At 45.1% G+C, this 22,846-nt stretch overlaps 2 protein-coding genes across 2 annotated transcripts in view; one reads left to right on the top strand and one right to left on the bottom strand.

Moving 5' to 3' along the window:
* The window catches only part of LOC309701491 (NACHT, LRR and PYD domains-containing protein 12-like), a 341,726-nt gene that overhangs the window by 168,660 nt on the left and 150,220 nt on the right, over positions 1–22,846 (bottom strand). The gene's annotated exons all lie outside the window — the stretch shown is intronic.
* Positions 10,832–22,846, top strand: part of LOC309701521 (uncharacterized protein) — a 250,212-nt gene continuing 238,197 nt past the window's right edge. Inside the window, exon 1 of the mRNA XM_082525774.1 lies at positions 10,832–11,855. Coding sequence (XP_082381900.1) covers positions 11,258–11,803 — 546 coding nt within the window. The 5' untranslated portion in view covers positions 10,832–11,257 and the 3' untranslated portion in view covers positions 11,804–11,855. The remainder of the gene's footprint in view (positions 11,856–22,846) is intronic.

The raw sequence follows: 22,846 nt of genomic DNA, 5'->3' as shown, positions 1-22,846 counted from the left end.
GTTGCTGACTGATGCTGTTGTAGAGCTGTCTTTGGATCCTCACCTTCCTGGAAGCCTTCCCTGGATTGCTCATATATCATTAACTTGTTTGTGTTCAGTAGAATCAGGTGTTGTGGATGCAGGTCGTAGCTGTGTGAGGCCTGTACAGTCAGCGCTGTGTGAGCGCTGTGTAACGTTAGCTTAGACTTCTTTCTGTTGTTATCATCCTTCAGGTTAATGTTGTTTTCATTATGCATCACAGGAAGTGTGGGTGGCTGTTAGCCTCACAGCTCATGGAGAGTTGCTGCTGCTCTGCCTCCTTTTTGATGTTTCTGCTCTTTGTGGCTTTGTGTTACTTTGTGTCGTGTCTGAAACAAAGTGAGTCCATGTTACTAACTGTAGTCGGCTCTCTGTCTCGTGCACAGCTGACTGTTGTCTGAATGAAAGTATTTTTGTACTTTGTGTAATCTGTTGGGTCTTTGAGCCCTTTTTAAACAGCATATGAGCCATATGTATGTGTGTATATGAAAGGTTGTTTGTAATACATCAAATTGTTGCTTATTCTAGAGCCGCTGCTGTGCCTGATTGGTCTACTCGCTCTAAACTGAAGGTTGACTTGATTCTTTTGGTTTTTTACATTTTGTCAATAAACCAACTTCTTTATGATTTGAACGGCGTCTCTGACGTGTCACAGGCCTGTCAGCTTTCTTGGTGATTGGTATAGTTTTGAGCTTCATGCTCTGGCTGTTGTTGGGTTTTCCTCTTTCATATTAAAGCTTTTGTCCTACATTTGGCTCTAAAGTCTAATTCTAATCCCAGCACTGTGTCTGGGTGTGTGATGCTTGTTTTCCTGCTCTTTCTCATGAAACAGTCACAACATTCTCAGTCCAACTTTCACTCTTTGCTGCGTTTGCTGCAGCTGCAGTGAACATGGTGCCGTTTGCCTTTAAGAAAGTTGTGCACAAAGGCTTTTTCTCTAGCAGACAGCTGTGTGGCTAAAAGTCAGATCATTTTTTACCACCTCAGTCACACTGGACTGAAACAAGAGTGAAACTAGGAAGAATCAGAGTTTGTCCAGTGACTGCACTGATTTTCTTCATATTCACAAACTGATTCTAAGTAGTTGCATCAGCTAATCACCCGGACACTGAGCGTCCAACACGCTCCCTGAAGGGAAACGATTACATCCTCCAAACAATCACAATCTGTCTCTGAACGACTGGAATTATTCTCTGATTTGTCAATAACTGGAGTTTATCAATGCAGACACGTTGCCAACATGATGAAGTCAGTCTGAGTCGCATCTCTTTGGCTAACTTAACTCAAGTGGTTGCCGACTATTCTGGTTCTATTCCCATATAACAGCAGGGTTGCTGAGCACCTCTGTCACTCTGCACTTATGTTCCCAGTTCTCTTTTGTGGAGGAATTTTCCAGGAATTCCTGGGACCAGCTTTCCATGAGAGACCCGATCAGGAGCGACTGTCCTGGACACTCCCAGCATCACAGGGACTCACAAACCCGTCTACCACAGTGAGAAGACTGATGGTCACAGGCCCACATGTAGCTTTAGATCACACGTGTGCACTTCCTGTGGTCACTGCTGTAACTCTAGACTCACCGAGGGGCCAGTGGTTGGTGAGGCAGCAGCAGCTGAAGTCATGTGACTAATGGCTCTCAGCTTCTGTCCTCCTATTCGCCGGTGTCCTTCACCTGTCACACCTGGTCAAGAAAGAGTGAGAATGTTCAGAGCTTTAATGGAAAAGAATATTATTACATATAAAAGGCCTCTAACAAGTATTGTAGTGTTAATCAGGATGAAGTCCATCATGAACACTTCAGAGTGCTTCAGACAGTCGGTGTTTCATCCACAGAGCCTCCAGTCTGCATATCAAAGGATCCTGAGGAATGACAGTGAACCCCGAGTTCCCCTCATTACATTCATGTGTGTGACTGTGAGGAAAAGGTGATTGTATGAACGTGTGTGAGCGAGTGAATGAGGCTTGTATCAGAGTGGAGATAATGTCAGCGGCACAAGCTGGACGCTGCAGGTGTCACATGTGAATCTGTGCATCAGTGTCTGCACCTTTGTGGAGGTGAAGCTCAGGAGGTTTGGATTTGTTCAAAGCTCTGTCTGCTCCATCTTTCTTTCCCTCAGGCCTCTCCAGATCAGGAAGGAGGTCCTGTTCTCCTTCTCCCTCCTGGATTTCTGGATCCAGGGAAGGATCAAAGTCTCTCAGCCCAGCATCAGAGCTTCTGGCTGGGGGAGGACTGGAAGTTTCAGCTGGAGGCTGAGAGCCTGCATCTGCCATCTGAGTCACAATTCAAATATTCTCAGTAATCTCAAAAAGCAACAGAAAGGTGCCATTTTCATGAGCAGTGGGTTATCCAGCAGTTTGATTCATGTCAGCAGCATTTAGTTTGTAACTGCTGACTCACCTCTGGCTGTGTCCTGCTCTCAGGGTCACAGTGGACACTGTACCTTTGACCGAAGCTGCAAAGACAGTCAGCAGGGGTCTGGATGCATTCAGCACCACGTCCTTGTTGGGCAGACACCTTCAGTGACAGGACAGACAGTCCAAAGTAAGGAGACGTGGGACACAGTGAAGACACAGAAACAGAAACCAGAACTATAATCACAAAACAAACTCAGAAACATAAAGAGTGAATCAGCTGATTCAGTGTTTGTGACAAAAACATGGATCCTGGTTAATAACTTTTATTTGTTTGTTTCTGTATTATTTTGTGTATCGTTCTTATGAGCTGTTGTTTTGTCAGTGAAATATTATTTCATTGTTTTAAGCTTTTTGTTGACTTTGAAGTGCTTAAGTTGATATTTTTGAACATTTAATTTGTTCGATTATTGTCGAGTCGATAAAACTGTCAAACGCACAGCTGCTTCCAGCATGGCCGGAGGAGAGGTGGCCGAGCAGACGCACAACACACACAGCTCACAGGTTTGCATTTCTAGATATTGCAGATGTTGCAGAAATTGAGAGTAAAGAACTCAGAGATCCAGCGCTGTCTCCTGCCCCTTATTTATACACCACAACACAACGACAGGCGTAACTCACACAAACGGGTAACATGAGGCTCAGATGCTTTGGACGTGTTCACATATACTGGACACAGAATGATGAAGATGGAGCTGCAGGAAGGAGGAAAAGAGGAAAAACACAGAAAAGATTCACAGATGTGGTGAAAAAGGACACGACAGCTTCTGTTTGTTAGTTTGGTTTTTCTTTATTTGGTAAAGATTCAGAAATAAAGAGAAGATCACATGTTTGAATATTATATTAACGTTCTGTAATTACAACAAGTTGTAAAATCTTTCCAGAGTGAGACAGAGACTGTGCAGAGACTGTAGAAGGACAGAGCAGCAGCAGAGCAGTCCAGATACACTGATGATCCTCTGTCAGATCCAGAGGGACACACAGGGCTGATGCTGGACTCTACATTGTGTCTGACAGTGGAGCTGTTCTCAGAGCAGTTCACTCTGCAGCACTGACAGTCATCTGCACTTCATTCCTCTGTCAGTCACTGCTGGATGAAGCTCTCCTCTCCACCTCCCAGTAACATGGCCCAGTCAGAGCATCTCTACACACAAGCTGCTGCTGCTTCAACCTCTCTGGATCATCAGGACACAGCTGCTCCTCTCTCAGCACACACACCGTCCTGTTTACCATCATCACCTCCACCTGCAGAGAGAAGGAGGAAGAGCAGAGGAGATAAACGAGTGTTTCCAGAGACTCTTCATCAGCTGTCAGTCAGTGATGCAGCACATCCAGTATAAAGAGCAGCAGGGACGTCAGTGCTGGGACTGTACTAGGACTCATTGTTGCTTCACTTTTTCTAATCTTTGGATTTTTATTGAAGTTGCTGAAAATGTTTTTCCCTCCTAGTTTGAGTTTGGACTTTCATTCATTAGAAGAACCTTGGTGTGTCCACTCTGAGCTCTGTAGGAACCCCAACAACAAGCCCAACAATCCAGATGGACGGTTCCAGCTGTTAACTGGAGGAATTCCATCCAAACATCTGCTCTCACTAAATTCTTCCTCACCTACAGACTGTGTTCTTCACTGCTTTAAACTTGGAAATCAATGCAGTCATTGGTCTGCGTGCTGCTTTGTTCAGAGAGCTGATTGGCTGTTGACAGTGTTTGATCAGAGCGTGTCAGCCGTTACTATGGTGACCATAAAGGTGAGAAACAGGAAGTGTTTGTGTCCAATCCTGAAGCCTGTCACCGTTCTCCTCTCACAGCTTCACTGAGAAGCTGCAGCTTTACAGGAAACACTGGATCTTTGTTTCATACTGACTGTGTTTAGTACAATACTGCTGACAGCACCACCCACTCACTCCATCACTCTACTGACCTCAGAGTCTCCAGTCTGTAGTCTGGACTCTTCTTAAGATCAGACAGCTGCTTCACATCTGGATCCTTCAGGTTGTTTCCAAACATGTAGTTGTATCTCAGGTCCAGCTCTCTCAGATGGGAGGGGTTGGACTTCAGTGCTGCTGCCAGATAATCACAGCTGATCTTTGACAAACCACAGTCCCACAATCTGTATAAAGAATGAAAGATGTAAGTTTATTAGACAAAGTGCTTGAAATCATTCAGTGTTTCATCATCTGTTCAGAGCTGAAGAAGGTTCAGAATGTAGAAGTTTAGAAAATGGAAACTCCAAACAGCTGAAGCCAACAGGAAGCAGCTTCAAACAGGAAACTGTGCAGAGTTTCAGACTATATGTCCTGATGCAGCCAGTTGGATTTTGGAGATTTGAATCTCTGTTCTGTGACTAAGTCCTTGAATCATTTCTTCCAGTTGGTCCAACAAGACAGACTAAGTATTGGACATGTGTTGTGGCTCCATCAGGGGAGCTTCTAAATGTGATGTGATGGCCCCTCTGGGTCTGTCAGGTCACAGCACTGAAGAGAGCTCAAACTGGGCACACAGTTGTTCCAGTCTGGACCAAAGACTCTATACTGGGACTGAGGGACTGCTTTGACTGCACCCACTGGGACTTTTTAAAGGCTCATGTTCTCACTTAGATCATCGATTTCTACTGACATTTCTTTCTGGGAAAAATGGGGATTACTTTGCAAACAGGAAGTATTTTCCCCAATAAGCAGCCCTGGATTAGTAAATCACTCCAACATGTTCTCAGGCAGAAGAAGCTGTCTTGTTATGAGGGAGAGAAGAAAAAGATTGAGGCACAGAAACCTGTTGAAAGAGAGATAAAGCAGCTAAAATCAGGTGTAAAAGTAAAGCAGAGGATGAGCTGAATAAAGGACACTCAAGGCTGGCTTGGAAAGGAATGAAGTCCATGGTGGGGATGCAGAACAAGGAGCAAAGATGAATGTGATGCTGAATCAGCAGAAGACTTGGACTCATTTGATTCCAGCTTTGATATCATTGATTTCAATGAAGAGCTTTGTGATTGTAGCAAAGGGCTGGTAGCTCTGAGAGTCCCACTGATGAGCTGTTTGTGTGGAAATCTCTTAGTGGGACCAAAGAGAGAAAAAGCCCTGGTCCTGATGCTGTGGGAGGGAAATGATTGAAGTGTGCTGTGAGGAACTGACTGGGAGAGTTTCACACATTTTCCAGTCCTCCTTGGAACAACAGGAAGTTCCCAGCATATGGAAACAAAGGTTAAGTGTCCTATGGCACTCAGTGATGATGGTGCTGTGGCCCCACCACCTCCACCTCTTTGTAAAGGAACTAACTGTAATCTGAAGCTTCAAATGGAACTAAGACTTCCTCCACTAGGTGGCAGTGTCTGATGAGAAAGTGTTAGTGGAGCTGGCCTGGAGTCAGAAACAGGAAGATGCAGGATTTGGGCTGAAATGGGCAAAAGTGGTTAGCACTAGTGCCTTAGAGCAAGAAGGTTGTAGGTTGAAGCTTGTTGGTCAGCTGGGCCTTTCTGTGGAGGTTGGATGTTCTCCCACAGTCCAATGAAATGCTGCTTAGGTTCATTGGTGCTTCTACATTGGCTGTAGGTGTGGATGTGAGGGAGTGCTTCTCTGTCGCTCTCTGTTGGCCCTGTGATGGACTGCTCACCTGTGCAGGTGGACCACGCCTCTTGCCCTATGACAGCTAGGGCACAGGCTGCAGCCCTGTGAGCCTAAGCTGAATAAACAGTTAGCAAAAATGATCCATAGATGGCCTGAAATCCCCCAGTTAGCAGTTTGGTAGATAGCTATGACATGCTAATCCCATCCAGCAGCTGTATTCTACCTGTAAGCTGATCCCTGCTGAGCCAAAGCACTTTTTCATATGCAAATTACAACCTTTAATAGAAACCTATTGGTCAGCATCTTATTAGCCTGCTGTTAGCTTCATTCCACAGAAAACTGAGAGAAACTAACAGAGTTGATAAAGAATAAAGAGAAATGTGCTGATTTAAAGCCTTTGAAGTGCTTCAGATGATCTCTGTCCACTTCTGTCCACTCATTCATTCATGTAAGCTTTCTAATGCAGCTTTGATCTTCACAGTCTGCTTGATGAAACTCATTCTAACCCTGAATGTCAGAGTGTTCCTGCTTCTCTTTCCCATCATTCATGCTGGCAGTGGAGGAGATTTGGATGTTGGACTGTGTTTTGGATGATGTGTGTATGTTTGTGTTGGACTGCTGTCTGTAAAGCAAACGCACATTTTGCTTTGGATTTCAGTGTCACACAGACTTTAAGGTGCAATGAAGAGTTTGAGAGTTTCACAGAGAATTTTCCAGTGGAGGATTTTTCTTCTTCTTTGAAGGTTTGAAATGTGAACATTGTTCTGCTGCAGTCAATGGACTAAACCAGAGAAGAAGAAAACAGACTTTACCATGAAGATCCTCAGTGTGGATCAGTATAATATCAGCCTGATGTCTGCAGTTTAGTGTCAGCACAACTTTCACATCATATTCATCTCAGCACAACTAAAACATGCTGACTGACCTCAGAGTTTCAAGTTTACATCCTGGACTCTCCAGGAAACCACACAGATGCTTCACTCCTGGATCCTGCAGCTTGTTTCTCCACAGGTCCAGCTCTCTCAGATGGGAGGGGTTGGACTTCAGTGCTGCTGCCAGATAATCACAGCTGATCTCTGACAAACCACAGTCCTTCAATCTGTATAAAGAATGAAAGATGTAAGTTTATTAGACAAAGTGCTTGAAATCATTCAGTGTTTCATCATCTGTTCAGAGCTGAAGAAGGTTCAGAATGTAGAAGTTTAGAAAATGGAAACAACAAACACAACAAGAGAAAAAACTCAGAATGTTTCACATTAAAGTCGTACATTTCTCATAAAAACAGGACAAAGACTTGAAAAAGTCGTGTTTTTCCTTCCAGGAACCACATGGCTTCACTTTTAAAGGTGAAGTGTGACAGAAATGGACATATTTGAAGTCCAACACCTTTTTCCAGTCACATTATTAAAGCAGACAAACTACAAGCTCATTTTCATTCCAACAAGTCATCTTCTGACCTGGACTAACAACACTGGTCTCTATGTGCAGCTGGCTGTGAGACCAGTGCTCAGGGAGCGTCTACAAAGTGCAACACTGAAAGAACATCACACACTCATTTGCTTCCAGCACTTTCACACAAACATCTACTGTCATCATTGTCACCAAACTCTGTGGATCCTTTATTGCAAATTCAAATGGGATCAAATGGTCAGACAAAAGAGGGTTATGAGGAAATATGATGAAATGTTGTGTATTAGCAGCAAGTTATTGAATCTTTTTCCTCAGAAACCAAACAAAATGATTGACAAACATGTTTTTACAAACTCAGTGTTGGACTTGGATCAGCAGGATAAGCTGATGTTTAAAGGCATTTGAGTCTCGCTGTATGAGAGTCCAGTTATTACTCAATATTTATGGATGATGTTCTTTCAGTGTTGCACTTTGTTTGGCACAAAATGAAATTATTTGGCCTCTCAGATGCTTTTAGAGATTCCCAAATGACTGATGATGACATCTCTGGGGTCTGATTGATAGAAAAAAAATCTCTTTGAGACCTTTTGTAATTGACAAACTCTTCATCTGCTAACAACACTGAGTTGAATCTCCATGGCTGATAGTTGGAGCAGGCATCAGGAATACACATTGAAAAAACAAGAGGAGAAATCACCAGATTCTTATAATCACATTCTGTAACTAAAGGGAGACGTTTTTCTATACAAATATATGTTTTATGGACATTAGAAAAAAAGAGTATTGACGTGAAGCAGGATTATGAAATCTCCATACATCAGCCAGCCCATAATTATCAAGAAAGCTCTGAATGACGCATGCTGACTTTGGACTAAGTGTACTTTTGTGTGAACTGTGGTCCATAGCAGATAATGAGCAGTTTAGGTCTCCCTCAAAGATGATATTGTGTGATGACATATTGGGGAGCCGCGCAAAGACATTAGTGAAAAATCTGTGATCGTCCCAATTAGAGGCGTAGATATTTGTTAAGATCAAAGGAAAACCATAAACTATATTTTCTGCACTTAAAATCCTGTAATTTTCTCATAAATCGACAGAGCGGCTTATGGATGAATTCTGGTTGTGCTTACTGACCTCGAACCGATTTTATGTGCTACACGGCGCTCAGAAACCTTTCAAAAGATGTTTTGGTACGACTTTGCTCAGCTACGAGGCCGCACCGCTTGATGGATTGTTGGAGCATTACAGCTACGAGGAGCCTCGCGGAGTGATACGTACTCTGCTTCAACGTAATATTACTGTATTGAGTGTGTATAAGGACCATAAATGGCACCTGTAAGAGACACGGTTACAAAGAGGGTTTCAAACTCCAGGCTGTCAGTCACGCAGTAGAACCTGGGAACAGAGCAGCTGCTTGTTATTATGCTCAGCGTCTGTTGGTTTACATTTTGACTGCACGATTGTGAGCTTTTTGTTATGCACAAAAACAACATTGTTTTCTTTTATTTATGGAGCATTATTATTTAATAAATGCTGATCATTTATTCCTGAGTAATTGTTTCATGTACATCTACGCTGTATGTTAATAAATGTGCCTGTGTGAGATTTGGGACACAGCTTTGACTAAGAACTCTCTTTTTGTTCGTACTTTCTGGCTTTAAAAATATCGAGATATATATCGTATATCGCCATCCAGCTAAAGAATATCGAGATATGAACTTTGGGTCATATCGCCCAGTCGTAATATTGCAATAGGTTGTCCGTTAAACTCAAGCGGGGCTTGGGCCCTGGCACGGCGTAGCCACACAATCCTGGTAGTAGTGACGCTCGGCTATGACGGCGTGCGGGTCACCAGCTGGCTTTCTCAGGATAGGGCTCCTGTGTGAGCGGTCGACAATAACGTCTTTATCCATACCCAGCACTTCACGTAGTAGCACGGATACGGCCGTGGAGGAGCTCGAGTCCAGGCCCTCTGGGATCCCTATGATGTGGATGTTAGCTCTTCGCTTCCTGCCTTCATCACATTTATCCTTCAGGTCAGACAGCTCCTCCTTCATACTCTCTACTGTAGACTGCAGGGTGGTCACCTCATCGCTCCACATTGACAGCCCATCCTCAGCTTCTTTCACTCTAACCTTTACTCCATCAACTTCGCCGCACGTCGCCGCCATGCTGTTAGCGATCTCATTTCTCAGTCCTTGCACGTCAGCCCTTATATTGTCAAAATCTTCTTTCAATGCATTTCTGACTTCTTCTTTTAACAGCGTACTAATGTCCTCTTTAATGGATTGAAGAAGCTCCAATTTTAGAGCAGTAGGATCCACATCACGCGCGTCTGTTGAGTCTGCTCTTCAGCGGCCGTAGAGCTGGACGCTGCCCTTTGGCCATCATCGATACTCTCGCCCGAGATCGCACCGGGGCTAAAATATTCACCTGCTCAGCTGTTTTTGATCAGTTTGAGCCTGTGTGGTTTGATCAGGTGGAGGAACGATGTGATGCTATAAAGACATCATCTTGTCCAAATGATGTTGTTCCAACACGTGTTTAAAAAGATTTTAAAGGTTGTCGGTTCCGACATCTTAGCGATTTTTAACAGCAGTCTTAGTTCAGGTGTTGTACAGCCTGTTTTAAACATGCTGTTGTACAGCCTGTACTAAAAACCTGATCTGGATCCTCTGTCTGCTCAAACTTCAGGCCTATTTCAAAGCTTCCCTTCCTGTCGAAGATTTTGTAAAAGATTATATTTGTTCAGCTGCAATCTGTTGTAAAGGTTTCAGTCTGGTTTTAAAGCTCTTCACAGCACTGAAACTGCACTTTGGAAAGTTCTTAATGATCTTTTATCAGCCACTGATCAGGAGACTCAGCTGTGCTTTTGGATCTGACCGCTGCCTTGACCACAGCATTTTGATCTCACCATTGGAGCATGGCGGCATCAAGGGCGCTCTATTAGACTGGTTCAGCTCTTTTATTAAATCGCATCCAGATTCAACGACCTCCACCACACCTCTCACCCCCCTTTCCTCCTCCCTGAAACTCAGAATACACACTCAGGATGTGAGCCAACAGAAGCCCAGGAAAGCCCCCGGACCAGATGGCGTCTCACCCTCCTGCCTCAAAACCTGTGCTGAACAGCTTGCTCCCATCTTTACTCGCATCTTCAACAGATCCCTGGAGCTGTGTGAAGTTCCCTCCTGCTTCAAACGCTCCACCATCATCCCTATTCCCAAGAAACCCACCATCACAGGACTGAATGACTACAGACCTGTCGCCTTGACGTCTGTGGTCATGAAATCCTTCGAACGACTGGTGTTAGCCCATCTGAAAGACATTACAGGCCACCAGCTGGACCCTCTGCAGTTTGCCTACCGGGCAAACAGGTCGGTGGATGATGCAGTGAACATGGGGCTGCATTACATCTTGTAACACCTTGACCGCCCGGGAACTTATGCCAGGGTCCTGTTTGTGGACTTTAGTTCGGCTTTTAACACCATTGTGCCTGAACTTCTCTCCTCCAAACTCTCCCAGCTCAGCGTGTCACCAGCTACCTGTCAGTGGATCACCAGCTTCCTGACAGACAGAAAGCAACAAGTGAGGCTGGGGGAGATCACCTCTGAAACCCGGTCCCTCAGTATTGGTGCCCCTCAAGGATGTGTCCTCTCACCACTACGGTTCTCCCTCTACACTAACGACTGCACCTCCAAGAACTCGGCTGTCAAACTCCTAAAGTTTGCAGATGACACCACTGTCATTGGCCTCATTCAAGATGGTGATGAGTCTGCATACCGGCAGGAAGTTGAGCGGCTGGTACTCTGGTGCAGTCAGCACAATCTGGAGCTGAACACTCTTAAGACTGTAGAGATGACAGTGGACTTCAGGAGACATCCCTCAACTCTGCTCCCTCTCACCATATCAGACAGCCCTGTGTCAACTGTGAAGACCTTCAAGTTCCTGGGTACAACCATCTCCCAGGACCTGAAGTGGGAGACCAACATCAACGCCATCCTCAAAAAGACCCAGCAGACGATGTACTTCCTGAGACAACTGGGGAAGTACAGTCTTCCACAGGAGCTGCTGATCCAGTTCTACACTGCGGTCATTGAGTCTGTCCTGTGCTCCTCCATCACAGTCTGGTATGGAGCAGCCACTAAACAGGACAGGAGCAGACTGCAGCGGACTGTACGGGCAGCAGAAAGGATCATCGGCACGTCCCTGCCCTCCATCCAGGATCTGTACCTCTCAAGAACCAGGAAACGGGCAGGGAAAATCATCGCAGACCCCTCACACCCTGCACACAGACTTTTTGATCTGCTGCCCTCTGGCAGACGGTACAGAAGCCTGCAGACCAGGACCACCCGACACAGGAACAGTTTCTTTCCCCTCGCCATCTCCCTCCTAAACAGTTGACCTGTCACACTGCTCCCACTGCCAGACTGCAGCTGCACCTTATGTACATTTTGTAGTATTCATTCCACCTCATTCATTTCTGTATTTTATGTATATACGTTTAGATTCGTTATTTACAGTTGGTTTACACAGCTTTGTGTATGTATGTGTAATGTGTATATATAGACATGTGTGTGTGTGTGTGTGTGTGTGTGTGTGTGTGTGTGTGTGTGTGTGTGTGTGTGTGTGTGTGTGTGTGTGATTTACATTGCTGTGCTTGAGAGCCACCATCTACCGGAACCAAATTCCCTGTATGTGTCTGCACATATACTTGGCCAATAAACACGATTCTGATTCTGATTATTACATTTGGGGCTTATATTTGACGGCAATGTGACCTTTGAAAAACAGCTGAGCTCAGTTGTACAGCGGTCTTTCTTCAAACTGAGCTTTTATCTAAGGTGAGATCATTTATATCTTTTAAAAACCTTGAACGGGCGATCCACGTTTTCATGACGTCCCAGCTGGATTATTGTAACTCCTTATATGTTGGAGTTAGTGGGACCTGCCTGGCAAGACTGCAGCTGGTCCAGAAAGCTGCAGCTCGTCTTCTGACACAAGCTCAAAGACATTTATCGTCCCAACAACCACATATACGCTGGTCCCTCGCTGTAACACAGTTCACCTTTGGCGGCCTCGCTGTTTCGCTGATCTTTTTTGTGCAATTTTGCATGTTTTTGTTTTGTACAGCGCGTTGTGTTCTGCGTCCTGATTGGCTGTAGACCATTGTCAGCCAATCTCGTGCCGTGTCTCCTGTACAGTACAGAATGTGTTCAAATTTACAGCAGTGTGACTCTGCAGTGCTGCACTGTATGTTTGTACGTTTTGTCCCAACAAACAACAATGATGACGAGACGTTTTGCACCTGTGGTAGCAGCCAAAGGCAGAGGAAGATGCTGACCATCATAGTTTCAACAAGGAGGCAAAAAGGTTGTAACTGTCCACAACAAGAACATCGTAAGGATGGAGTCAGCTTTGGCTTTGTGGCTCAGTGACCGCAGGAAAAAGAACATCGTGCTGGACACCAACATTATCTGCAGAAAAACTCAAAAGCTTTATGAAACTTTACCTGACAGCGAGGAGCCCAGGCCATGGACGAGTGCTCCTCACACAGAAGCTCATTTAATGCCAGCAAAGGCTGATTTGACACATTTCAGAAACACTTTGCTTTCACTCTTTAATAATGAACTTATTTTTCTATGAAGGTTTGAACTTTGTTTAAACAAGAGAGAAAAGTGTGAAAATGTTCATGCCTGTCTGAGAAAAGTGTAGAAAGTGTGCAGTGAGGGTTTAACTGCCTTAAAACTTCTATAATACTTGTAAAACATAAAGCTGCTACTTCATTCTGAGACTTATTTTTAGAACGTAACTCGATAAACGAGCGACCGCAGTAATGTATTGTGTTTATTTTGAAAACTCTCAACAGGATCTTCAGATTTATTTTGAAAGGTTTATCTGGAAAACACAAACACATAAGCAGGAAACAAAGAGCGTGATATGAAACGATAGACGTTTTCATATGGTCATCATATATACATCGTTCTATCGAACAGCCCCAGCTCCTGCTGTCAGTCTCTGTAAATCTGCTCTTAAAACACATTTGTATTCACTGGCTTTTAATACAGCATGAGAGTTATTTGATATTTGATGTGTGATATTAATATTAGGAGTTATTTTAATCGTTATTTTGGATTCTTGTACAGCACTGTGGTCAACGCTGCTGCTGTAATTAATGTGCTATAAACACATAAACAATCTGCAGTTAAACATCCAAAACTAAAGATGTGATCGCTGCCTTTAGAAAATGTGCTGATGCACAAGATATCAGCTCCATTAAGGTGGAATGTGGCCGTGTTAGAAACATGTTGGAAGAAGTTTGAAGCTGAAACTGTGAAGCTGAGAGTGAAAGAGCTCCAGCGTCTGTCACAGGAAACTTTCTTATTTCCACACTGATGAAAGCATCAAGCTTTGATTTCCTGCTGCTTTTATTGAGTCACACTGTGAAACTGAGCCACAGCTGAACCAGCATCCCTGTACAGCAGACACTTACAGCGCTTGGCTGCTTCCATTGGACCCTCTGCACAGAGCTTCAGTTTCCTCTTCTGGTCCCAAAGTGCAGAACAACAAGGTTTCAAACAGCTTCGTTCCAGCAGCATCAGCCACAGACATGCAGAGAGAATCCTTTGGTTGTGTTGTGTGTTTGCATATCTGCTGTCTGTGTTGCTTTGTGAGGATGGATCATCTCCTGCAGCTCCAGATAAACAAGTGTCTTGCTTTTTGCTGCGTAGCAGATTGTCCTTAACGTTCCAGTGGATAGGTTCAATCTACAAACCTATCATTAATTGGTCCTTCGAGAGCCGGATCCCTGGAGTCGACATTCACCGAGGGGAAAAGAGACACGCCGACAGACTGACGTCAGCCAGGACTTATAGAGGTCCTGCAGCAAAGTCCCGAGGCGTGAGAATTCGTCATCGAGCCGGTGGATTAGCCGTCTGTTTTTTCTCCTCGATGGATGACGATTGACGGGATTCGGGACTGATGCTACTCGCAATAAGCAACACCAAGTAGGTATGTGAAAAATCTAAGCCACTGTGTGAGGCTGAGTTGTAAAGTCTTTATCACTGTGTGCGATAAAGCGTGTAGTCACTGTGTGCGACTATTCTTTGCCGCTGTGTGCAGCAAAGCGCGCATCCACTGTGTGAGGTTGCGTTGAAAGTCTTTATCACTGTGTGCGATAAAGCGCGTGATCACTGCTATGTAAGTCTTTGCCACTGTGTGCGACAAAGCACGCAGTCACTGTGTGAGACTGCGTTGAGACAATAGGCCTAATTTTTGTTGTTTGTGTGTGAGGATATTTTTTGTTGTTGTTGTTGTTGTGTGAGTGTGTGCGGAGCAGAACACGTGGTCTGTGACGTCGGCAGCTGTTGTTGTTATTATGGGTTCCCAAGCAACCAAGAGTGTGTCAGAGGGTGACGAGAAGTTTATGGTGAAATTCGCTCCCGGTAGCGCAAAGTATTTAGGACATTGGCGCAAGAAATATGATTTTGAAGGTAAATTGGTTGTAGGACAATGTCAAATGTTAGTAGACCAGTTGACAGTGAAAGCAGCTTGTGCGACAGGGAAATTGAAACAGGAGAGAGAGTTACAAGTGGCGTCCGCTAAATTGTGGTTAGAACAGGCGCAGAAGAGACAGGAGGCAGTGACTATATATACTGACAGTCAGTATGCATATGCTACACTTCATTTCTTTGCCGCTCAGTGGTCAAGACGAGGCATGACAACATCAACAGGTAAACCTGTGGAGCATGCGACATTGTTGCAGGCCCTGTTGAAAGCAGTCTTACTGCCTAGTAAAGTTGCGGTTTGTAAATGTGCAGCACACACACGTGGCACTGACCCCATTGTACTAGGCAACGCCTTTGCAGATAAAATTGCAAAGGAAGCGGCCCTTGGAACACATGGGGTTCATGTTCTGGCGTCACAGGAGCAAACTACGCCCATCACACATGATGTGTTAGCAGACATGCAGTCACACTCACCTCCAGCTGAGAAGCAGCTGTGGCTCACTAAAGGAGCAAGCCTGCGAGGTGATGTCTACTATCTTTGTGATAAACCTATATTGCCTAAGAACCTATATAGGACTGCTGCAAGTTTGAGCCACGGGCTCTGCCATGTCTCGACAGCTGGGATGGTGGCAGCAGTCGAACGGCAGTTTTTCACACTGGGATTCAATGCTTATTCAAAACATTTTTGTAAAGCATGTTTAATATGTTGTAAACATAATGCTCAGGGAAACCTCAGACCTAGGAGAGGAAAGTTTCCCAGACCCAGCTACCCATTTGAAGTAATCCATATGGATTTCATTGAGTTGTCTAACTGTAACACCTACAGGTACTGCCTGGTGATTGTGTGCCCATTCTCAAAGTGGGTAGAAGTTGTCCCCACTAAGAAAGCAGATGCTATTTCAGTGGCTAAAGTGATATGCAAAAATGTGATCCCAGAGCATGGGATCCCCCAGACTATTTACAGTGACAATGGTCCTCATTTTGTGAATGAAGTAATTGAGAAAATGTCACAACATCTGGGGATAACGCTGAAAAACCATTGCTCATATCACCCACAAAGTGCAGGGCTGGTTGAAAGGACTAATGGCACAGTAAAGCTGAGACTCAGGAAAACAATGGAGGAAACAGGCAGAACATGGGTAGACTGCATTGAGCTAGTGAAAATGTATATGAGAATCACGCCAACTGATAATGGCCTAACGCCTTTTGAAATAATATATGGCAGGCCATTTAGAGTTCCAGTGTTTTGTAATGATAATGATAAAGCAGAAGAAGAAAACACACTAGCAGACTGGATGATTAAAATGCTGAAAAGCAAAGAAGTCATGAGTGCAAATAATCTGCCAGATGATTCTGTTTCTGTACAGGAAGAACGTCTGAAGCCAGGGGACTGGGTACTGATAAAGGTCATAAAGAGGAAGTGCTGGTCGAAGCCACGGTGGGACGGACCATACCAGGCTCTGCTGACAACACCAACTGCTGTGAAGATTGCAGAACGACCCACCTGGATACACCAAAGCCACTGCAAAAAGGTGACACACATCCAGGCCAGCTCGGAGTAAGTGGCAGGAAGACCGGGTACAAAGGGGGGGAAAGCCTCTAGGGCCCTTCGTCTCAATCCGGTGAAGAAACCAACTGAGCCACAGGTACTCATCAGAATGGCTGGTAAAGTGTTGTCTACCCTGCTGGGTGTAATGGCTTTGATGTCATCATGGTCAGCTGTGGAGACCCTGTATGTCCAAGGAAACCACACCCAATACCCTCATGGCTATTCTACAAACTTTTGGTGGCAGTTTATGAATACAACTGCTCACTTGAACAATAGGACGGACTGCTATGTGTGTGCTCATATGCCGTTATCCGCATATACATCTGGACTGTGGCCGTACAGCATACCAGAGGACAGGAGTTGGTGTCTGTTGGGCTTAGCAACTCATCCTGGCAACAGAGTCCTCTGGTCCCAGGCCAACTATAGTACACCTCTGAACATCACCTGGAGTAAGTCGCCACTTATAGATGTGAATTGTTCTGAGCAAACTGACTTATTGGCCTGGCCTCAAGTGTCAGACCCACTGCCAGACATAATATTGCTGAACAAGCTGAATACAGCTCAACTGCCGTTGTGTGTGATGAACAATGGATCACTGTCAGTGGGGGAGCTGCCGCTTCGTTTATGTGGATACATATACACCTACTGCCCTCCAGAGAATGAGAGCAGGTGTATGAAATGCTTGACCAGTGCAAAGTGAGCTGAGAACTTGACATTAAGGAGGACTGAATGCAAGTCCAACCGGGCTTACAGGATACCAGTAAAAGCAAAGAGTCAGAAGTGGACAGGATGTGCAAGGATGGTGCCGAGCAGTAAAGGAACAAGAGTTTTGGCTGATTGGTATTTCTTGTGTGGACATAAAGCCTATCTATCACTCCCTGAGGGATGGGGAGGATTGTGTGCCGTGGTGAAGTTATCGGATCATGTCTTCTTCATGGACAGAGTTGAACATCACCCTAGCAACCGACGGAAGCGTGAGGTGAATATAGCCTCACCTAACTCTTTTGGAGTGACAGTAGACACTGGAGTGCCACGAGAATTCCGCATTTGGAGTGGAGGAGCTAAATTCTTCCAAAGTTTGATCCCAAACATCGGAGTTGCAGAGGTGCGGGATCATGTGGAGATCAACCGATATGCCTTACTGCGACACATTAATCTCACTAAGACTCTGGGAACAGCCTTAGCGGAGGAGCAAAAGGCCATCAGAACGATGGTACTGCAGAACAGGCTGACCCTAGACTTGATAACAGCATCACAAGGAGGAGTGTGTAAGCTGATTGGAGAGACATGTTGTACGTTTATTCCGGATGGATATACGACTGGAGGAGACATCTATGAGGCACTGCAGAACTTAACTGCTCTGCAGAAATATGTGGCGGACCACACATCAGGAGGAGACACGTCACAAGGCTGGATAGCCTGGTTGACATCTGGACCATGGTGGAATATGTTTCTAAAGTTTTTGACTCCCATTCTTACATTATTGGCTTTGCTTTGCTTGTTTACAGGTTGCATCTTGCCATGTGTAAGATCGATGGTGAATAAAATGATTGCTAACACCTTTACCAATTTCATACTGTTGCAGCAGAGTGACATGGATGCTAAGGCTAATATGTGTGTATGAAATGAAGCCTGCACTGAAAATGTTGACAAGTGGTGTAGAGCTGAAGATATATATATGCCGTATAGCCTTAAAAAATGACAATACAGGGTGGTGATGATGGGTTTAGATTTTATTATTGTCATTTGTATTAGGAAATATTTAACCATATATTCTTAGAGGTGTATAATCAATTGTGTAGTGATAGGATGTGTGATCTTTAGCAGGCTGCAGGGGCTTGGTGTGTATTCCACACTGGAATGCACACCCACATCCTGGGAGCACGAGAGAGGTCGTACCTTCTCTTATTGTTTTATGGCAGGATTAACGTAGCTACGTCTGTTCTAGTCTAAGTGCTTTTTGTTTAGATGAACTGCTGGACTTCCTCACCATGTTATCTAGGGTGAACCATCTAGGGTGAAGGGGGGTCTACCCTCTTCCTGACCAAGGATGTTATATGACCCTTTGATCAGCAGTACCACACACACACACACACACACACACACACACACACACACACACACACACACACACAGTATTCTTTGTTCACATGTATACCTATGTGAGATGCTATATGTTAATGACCCTATGCATATTCATGTAACCACAATAAAAGGAGTGCTATGGGGAGCCTGGCTGAGAGTCTGATGGTGGTCAAGTGGTGGAACGACGCTTGGCTCCAGCCAGGTCTCCCTCATGCATGAGTAAACCAGAGAACTTTGGTGCCTTGTGTCTTGCTTTTTGCTGCGTAGCAGATTGTCCTTAACGTTCCAGTGGATAGGTTCAAACTACAAACCTATCACTTTCACTTCAGCTTCACCAACAACAGCACAAGCAGAGCAGCCCACTGCCTGCATGGCTGGGACAGCGCCCCCTGGTGACTGTAAACCACTACAACATGTAGACGGCCGTCTGCAGGCTGGATGTAGCACCACCGCAGAGACGTGCTGCAGCTCTGTTTAGTTACCCAGCTGACAGCAGAGGCTGTAGTTTACTGTTACCAACATGGAAAACTGAAGCTTCACCAGCTGGAGCTACAGAGCTGGAGAACAAAGGAGACTGAGAGGCCAGAATGATGTGGGAGGAAACATCAAGAGCCTGTTTGAAAGGAGACACATGTGGATGCTGTGCCAGTCTGTGGTCTGTCAGAAGTCAGCTGAGTCACACTGCAAGAAGCTGCAGAATCTCAGAGGAGGAGATTTGGAAGTGTTTGTGGGACAAACTGGACTCAAAGAAAGAAGTCTTTGGTGGAGGTGAGCAGTGTGAAGCAGAACACATGCAGATGAATCAGGAGGTCAGCATCAGTGTCTCCTTGTGGTGGACGGTAAAAGAATCAGAGCCAACACTCCCGTCCACCCTCGGCATGAAGCAGTGCTGTTTCTGAAACAGGAGGACAAGTCCAGAGAAGACAGAGGAAGCAAAGATGAGGGTGGGACAGGACAGCAGGACTTCCTTCACACCTGCAGCTCCATCACACTGCTGTAGCTCCTCTTCATCACACATGTACCTGCAGCCTGTCTTCAAGTCCAGGAGTCACCTCCACACAGTGTAGAAGCCTCCTGTGCAGACCATGGAGTCCAGCCTCTGTCAGGGAAGTCGGCACTAAAGCCTGAAAGACTTCAATCTGTCTCTGCTCCACCCGAGAAAGACCAGCACCGTACTTGTTGTGCATTCAAGGAGGGAACATCAGCGCTGCATCGTGGGAACAACACCGCAGGAACAAAGACACAGCACGGCCGATGAAGGACGAGGACAAAGGAAAGGTGAGTGAGAAGACCCTGGTGGTGTGGACGGACCTGCAGGGGCTCCAAGACTGAGGAGCAGAGACGTCCATGTACCAGCTGAGGATGCTGCAGTGATCCAGGGAGCTCGGTCCAATCTGAGGCCGTGTGAACTACGTGGACCACAGTTTCTTCACAGACTTCAGCCACGTGAACATCTGGAGATCCAACAGTGCACGAGCTGTGAGCCATCAGCTGTTTCTCTCATCAGCTGCTGGAATGAGAGCTGCTGGAATCATCTCGAGCAGCAGGAAATCACTGATGTTGTTTCTAAACAAAGATATGGGACTGAGCTCCACTGAGCTCCTTCTACTTTCATCCAGATAGAAACTGCTACAGTCTGCTGATTATTGCTTTGCCTCCATCACACGAGCTCTTTATCCTGTTCTTCACTCTCATTGGTTCTTTGTCTGCTTGTTTTTACAACAGTAGTCTTCTGATTGGTCAAAGGAGACAATCAGCTGTGACTAAATGTAGCTCCTACAGCAGTGATGGGAATAACTACTGAAGCTAATCCAGTATCAAAGCTCAGGAATCAGCAGCTCCCACCTCGTTTTCTTTCAACAACTATTTTTAGCTGCTGTGTTTTTGTGTTTCTGCAGACCTCAGACATCCTGCTGCTCTGGACAACTTTTTCATTCTTTTGTATCATTATTTTGCTTTTCTTTTATTATTATGTTATATGTATTAATATGTGAAACACTTATTCTTTGTGTTTTTGCTTTGCTCCTGTCAAACTGCTTTAATAAAATCTGCTGCAGTCTAAACTGTGGACGTTCCCTTTTTAACCCTTTGTGAAACAATAAAGGTTTAAATCTGAGTATTCATCTATGTTAGTGTTTAATGGGTCTAATAGGTTGCTTTGGCCTTTCCCAGTAATATCTTCCTTTGCAGTCTGTGGTCCAGGCTTCTAAAACCATCCCAGGTTAACAAGAACTACAATCTAGAGGAGAGCTGCCATAACAGGTGTGACTGATGAGATCTGACCTGCAAGGTTACTCAGGTTTGTTTGTATCAGGACAAGCAGGGAAGCCGCCTGGACGTCAAAGTAGTTAGAGCTGGGCGAGTGTCCTCACCCACATCGGCTTCACAACTCTGCATCATCTACTGAGTAAGACTCAGAGCATCAGAGATTAGAAGGTCTACAAAGAGCTGAACCAGACTTCCTGTATAAAGGTTTTAGTTCCACAGATCGACAGTGTCAGCACAACTAAAACGTGGAGACTGACCTCAGAGTTTCAATTTGATGTTGTGGATTCTCCAGAAGAACACACAGCTGCTTCACTCCTGAATCCTGCAGCTTGTGGGAGCTCAGGTCCACCACTCTGGGATACGAAGGGTTGAGCTTCAGCACTGCTTCCAGATAATCACAGCTGATCTCTGACAAATCACAGCCCCTCAATCTGTATAGAGAATGAAAGATGTAAGTTTATTAGACAAAGTGCTTGAAATCATTCAGTGTTTCATCATCTGTTCAGAGCTGAAGAAGGTTCAGAATGTAGAAGTTTAGAAAATGGAAACTCCAAACAGCTGAAGCCAACAGGAAGCAGCTTCAAACAAACACAACAAGAGAAAAAACTCTGAATGTTTCACATTAAAGTCGTACATTTTTAACAAGAGTGTTTTAAAGACAGAGTCACTGATGATCATCTTCTGCCCAGTAAAACTTTGGTTTTCCACATGTGAGTGTTAATGATGCACAAAGACTGTGAGTGCAAAGAGGGAGCGAGGAGGATGACAGAGAGATGGTACAGGAGCATCAAGAACCCGGCGAGGAAATGAGCAGAAGGACTTTGGAGCCTGTTGGATTGAAGCTTTCACAGAGACGTGTTTGACTGGACACCACCAGGACAGACTTTTAATCCCAGGATTTGGATGAGCTTTCTGTCTTTATGGTCACAAATGATGCTGTAACTCTGTGAATGTCCTGGAACTGTCAGCAGTGTGGTTACGTCCTTTTGACCTGAGTTTCCACAGCTCTTATAACAGCAGTGTACATTCAGACTGAGACACGCTTCAGTCTGTATGGACCTGTTTCTGTAGCTGCCACCATCATTCTACGGTCGTGTCCAAATTCATGGGCTGCATCCTCCCGAGGACCCGGCCTTTGCGGTCTACGTGGGCTGGGTCCTCAGAAGGTCGGGTAGGCTGGAAATAAACGGCTGGGGAAATTGGACGGTCTAGCCTTCTGATTAGCGTCACCGCTGTCTCGGTGGAGTTTAATAAACTCAGCCGTCTGCTCCTTGCTATCTAAAATATAACAGGACACTGGCGTAAATGCTCGACCGTCTCATACTTCTGTTTAATCAGTTTTCTGTTTGACGTTTAGTCAGCTCTGTAAAGACCAAGGAGGAACCCACCTGGGGGATTAATAAAGTTTTATTTTATCTAATCTAATCTAATAACTTTAATCTCAGCCAAACCGATTTACTCACGAACAAACAAAACACTGAAAAAAGCCAAACAATAACATTTTTAGGTTGTCTAAGTGACTTATATATCACGTTTAACCTGAGTAGCGAAAGTCCGCGGTGATCTGAAAATGATGTGCCGGGAGTTGTGCCGTTCTCGGCGGCTTCAGTGACCCTCGAGCTCCCGGCGAGCTATCGAGCTGGTGGGTAGCAGACGTCTCCGAAAACGTCGAAGCACTTTTGGAAATATGCGGTAACTTGATAAACCGAGCAGATATTTGATGTTTACACAGCTACTTTCTCGCCTGAAAATATGTTAAAAGTTTATTTTGTGACCGAAAAAGATTAGTATGAGTAATTTTAAAACTTAGTAGCGGCCGCCATTGTTGGAAACTGGAGTTTGGCTGGGCCGCGCTATGAATTCTGGGATATGGTAGGCCACGAAGGACACACCCGACCCATCCTTCAAATTCGGGGAAAAGGAGGACGCATTTGTTGGCTGCATTCGGAGGAGTCTACGAATTTGGACAGCCTTCGACGTGTCGCTGTGACGTAATCGGTCTACAAATGCGGCCTCAGGAGGATGCAGCCCATGAAT

The sequence above is a fragment of the Aulonocara stuartgranti genome (genome assembly GCF_965226115.1).
Source record: "Aulonocara stuartgranti genome assembly, chromosome: 23".
NCBI lineage: Eukaryota > Metazoa > Chordata > Actinopteri > Cichliformes > Cichlidae > Aulonocara > Aulonocara stuartgranti.
Note: the sequence above shows the minus strand (reverse complement) of the source record. Positions and strands in the feature narration are given on the sequence as shown.